General features: G+C 44.4%; 1 protein-coding gene across 1 annotated transcript; it reads right to left on the bottom strand.

Annotated features, from left to right (window-relative positions):
- Positions 1-401: 401 nt before the first annotated feature.
- Positions 402-1,046, bottom strand: LOC148562254 (uncharacterized). Its single transcript, XM_088490843.1, has one exon. The coding sequence runs from the start codon at positions 1,044-1,046 to the stop codon at positions 402-404; it is 645 nt and encodes a 214-aa protein (XP_088346969.1).
- Between the last annotated feature and the right edge of the window lie 2,660 nt (positions 1,047-3,706).

Here is a 3,706-nt window from a genome sequence, read left to right as displayed (position 1 = left end):
AAGAGGACTACAAAAATAACTGGAAAAAGGGCCAACGAAAAGAAATCAGTTATGGGTTGCTAGTAAGAGCCACAAAACCGAAATACAAGTAGGATACACACATCCACAACATCAAACGATCCAACCCACAAGCAACAAGTGCAAAGCAATCCAAAGAGGCCGAAGGCTCCGACATTTTCAAAAAGTGCTAAGAGAAGCGCAAACAAGCAGGATATAAAATACAATATTATAAAGCTTCAGGGTTAGGCCCAAAAGCTTGAAAGCTACTTGTTGTTTTTCAAAGTAAAGTTGCCAAACCAACAACCAAAAGGAATATCAATAGTCAGCAAAATATTCAAACTACAAATAAGGAGTTTAAAAGCCCACAAGCCGGGCCGACTACACGAATATCCAAAGAGAAATCAGCAAAGATCGGGAGCCTTCCCGGCAGCATCAGTACGGGGAGAAGGAGGCCGAGTCTGAATAGGCACAGCATCCACGGTTCCATCATCCCGGTTCAGAATCTGGCAATCCGGGTCAAACACAACTGGAGGAACTGAAGAGGTTGACACTTTTGCAGAAGACACAGGGGGAGGTTCAACATCATCATCATCCTGGTCATCAGGGACAATCTTACCATCCCTCACAACATTATCCAGGCTGAAAAGAGTAAGGTCGGCCTCGGGAGCAATAATCCAAACCTGCTCCCTCAAGCTCTCATAGGCAGCAGTTACGTTGCCAACAAGATGACCTTGGAGCTCGGAGTAATCAGCTCGCGCATTCTCCAACTCCTCCCTCAGGCGCACCACCTCCCGATAAGATGTCACATAACTGTCCTTATGCCTCAATGCCGTGTCCTCGGCTAACCGCACAGAAGCCGCCAGAGCAAGGGAACTCGCCTTTTCGTTCTCCAGATCCTTCTCCAACTTGGCAACCTTTACCTCAAGCTCTTCCTTCAAGCCTTTCATTCGGTCGAACTCCTGTTTAGCCTCCTCCATAAACTCCTTGGTGGCATGGAGAGGAAGATTCTGAGCAGTTCGGTACAGGGCAGTCCCCATATATGCCATTCTAACACTGCTTCGGGTCATAAAATTTAGATGGCGAAGGATTGACACATCATCCATGGGGGGTACCATAGGGACCGATTTGCTGATCTATGAATTCAATTGCATTAAAATCAGGGGCGTCAAGGTTAAAGGCCTCAATTGTTTTCTGTTTCTTGTTGGGAGGAGCACCAGAAGCAATGGCAGAAGTCTGTGGAGGATCAGTCAGGCGAACTCGAGGAGTGGGGATCACCTTCCTTGGCCCAGGAGAACTTGGCACGGGCGGCTTCACAGGAACTTGAGAAGATCCCTCTCCGGCTGCCTTGGCCAAGATGTTTTGAGCAGTAGCAGCCTTCTTCGCCTTCTTGTAGGCCTTCATGGAATCATTATTTTTCGACATCTATGAAAATACAGAATCAATCGTAAATGACGAGTTACAACATAGGAGAAGAAAAACTCAGAAACAAGTATAAAAACAAGTCAGACAGTACCCAAAGCAGTTCGAACCAAAGATGGATCACTCAAGAATCTTTTTGTGTCCAGATGGGGTGGTTCACCCCACAAATCTTCAAGAACAACTACAAAAGCCCGCTCAACCTCATTAAGCATCTCCCATGTATAACGTGGCACTCTCACATTCTTTTGCCACTCTAGAGGAAAAGCAGGCTCGTCATTCTCATCAAGAAAAAAGGGCCGGACCCCCTCAACAGCACAGACTCGGAAGAAATAATTCTTAAAATCTTTAAAGGACTCATCATACATGGCAAAAACTTTATGCCCCTGGGCCGATCTAAAAGAAACCTAGGAAGCTTTCTTTTTGGAAGAACCTCCGGGCTTGGCCGAGACAAAAAGATAGAGGAAAAGATTTTCAGAAGGTGTTACGCCTAACTCTTGGCAAAGCAGTTGAAATATTTTGATAAAACCATAGGAATTCGGATGAAGCTGGGATGGAGCAATATTACATGACCACAACAAGTCGGTCTCGAAAGCAGTAAAAGGAAAAGTAACGTCCAACTGGCTGAAGAAATATTCATAAGCGTAGAAGAAGGAACGCTCCCCCTCGACGAAGGTAGGAAAACAAGCCCTCTCATCAGAGTCAGGAGCTACAAGCTCATAATCCCTCTCCCGAGCACTGCTACCACAAATCCTATGATGTTTCCTCAGCTCTACACAAAATTCAGCATCCACGACAGAGACACACATTAAAACAAGGGAGTCCAGCCAATCGGACATCCCCTCGGGAACTTTAGAAGACACCTCTACAACGTTATTGCGAGAAGACATGAGGCCAACTAATCCTACAATAAGAAAAGAAGATTGGATTACTAAAAAACATCTCGGACGAGGGGCAAAACAACTCGACAGACGAACAAACAAGAAAAAAGAAAACCCCAAGACTCAAACCAAGGTCTTGGGGCATCCTTTGGAGGTAGTAACAAAGCAAGGTTTCAGGAAAAAGCTACAGCTTACGTCCCGACATTTCTCAAACAAGAAAAGAAGATCTCAAATAGCAAACATTTCAAAGAAGAAAAACACAAAGTCATCAAAACCACTATCTTCCTACAGTCAATCAGCAAGAAGCATTGTCAACATAAAAAATGCCAAGCAGAAAATCATCAAAGACACAACCTTTTCAGAATCAAGCAAAAACCATCATCGAAGGCGCAAGCAGAAACGGTGATAACATGCAAAGGCCCTAAAAGCATCAAGCAACAGGAAAAGTGAAAAAGCTCATACAAAAGACAAAGAAACTCCAGAACACACAGCGATCAGGCACAGCAAAAGACAGAAAGATCCAAACTTTCTCCAAGCAAAATCAAAACTTTCTCAAAACAGACACAAAAAGTGACGTAGAAAGAGAAAGGAAGAAGAACCAAACCTGGGAAAATGGGAGAAAGCCGCAAAGGAAAGCAGAAAAGCGGAAGCGACAGGCGAAAGAGCCACCCCTCGAACTCTAAGCAAGAAATAGAAAGCGAGAGAGTAAAGGGAGAAGTTACGAAGAAGAGCGAAGAAGAGAAACCGTTTTTGATTGTGAAATTCAAAATAAGAAGCTAAGGGAAAACGGGGCAATTAATACCAATTAATGAAGGTATTAAACCTTCGCACGTTCCCAAGAACAAGGCGCTGGTATAAAAGCGCGCGCTTTTAGAGGAAAACGTTCTACATTCAAAAGATTCTACAAAAGGAAGAAATCAACAAAATGCTTGAACTCGGTTTCACTAAAGAAGGACCGAAGTCAAAGGGCTCGACCTCAAAAAAGAAGACCGAGCTCAAGCAGGGGCACTGTTCATACCCTAGGTCGAGCTATCCGACCCGGGATGATTGGCGACAAAGCGACCGACCTCTCCAGGTCAGACTATCTGACCTCTTCTTCTAAAGTGCTCGGCCAATTGACAAGAAAGCCCAATAAAGGGCCCAAATAGAGGAACACGACCCAAATCCACAGGCAGTCCGAGCCTACAGAGATAAGGGCAGTTCCCTTGAAGATAAGCTGACCTCACCCAAAGATAAGATAAGATAAGATAAGATAACTAACTTATCTTATCTAAAAAGGTCACTCCACACCATTATACATACACTGGAGCACCTAGGTATAACTCATACTCTGATTCTACTAAAAACCTATTTAATACCTATGCTAACTTAAGCATCAGAGTCTCTTGCAGGTACCCCCCACCCTCCGG

This window comes from Arachis ipaensis, chromosome B6, assembly GCF_059453495.1.
Source record: "Arachis ipaensis isolate K30076 ecotype BB chromosome B6, ASM5945349v1, whole genome shotgun sequence".
In the NCBI taxonomy this organism is placed as follows: Eukaryota; Viridiplantae; Streptophyta; class Magnoliopsida; order Fabales; family Fabaceae; genus Arachis; species Arachis ipaensis.
Note: the sequence above shows the minus strand (reverse complement) of the source record. Positions and strands in the feature narration are given on the sequence as shown.

What these genes read in the sequence shown, in the direction of transcription:
- LOC148562254 (XM_088490843.1), bottom strand. Translation starts at nt 1,046, where the DNA reads ATGGCATATATGGGGACTGCCCTGTACCGAACTGCTCAGAATCTTCCT.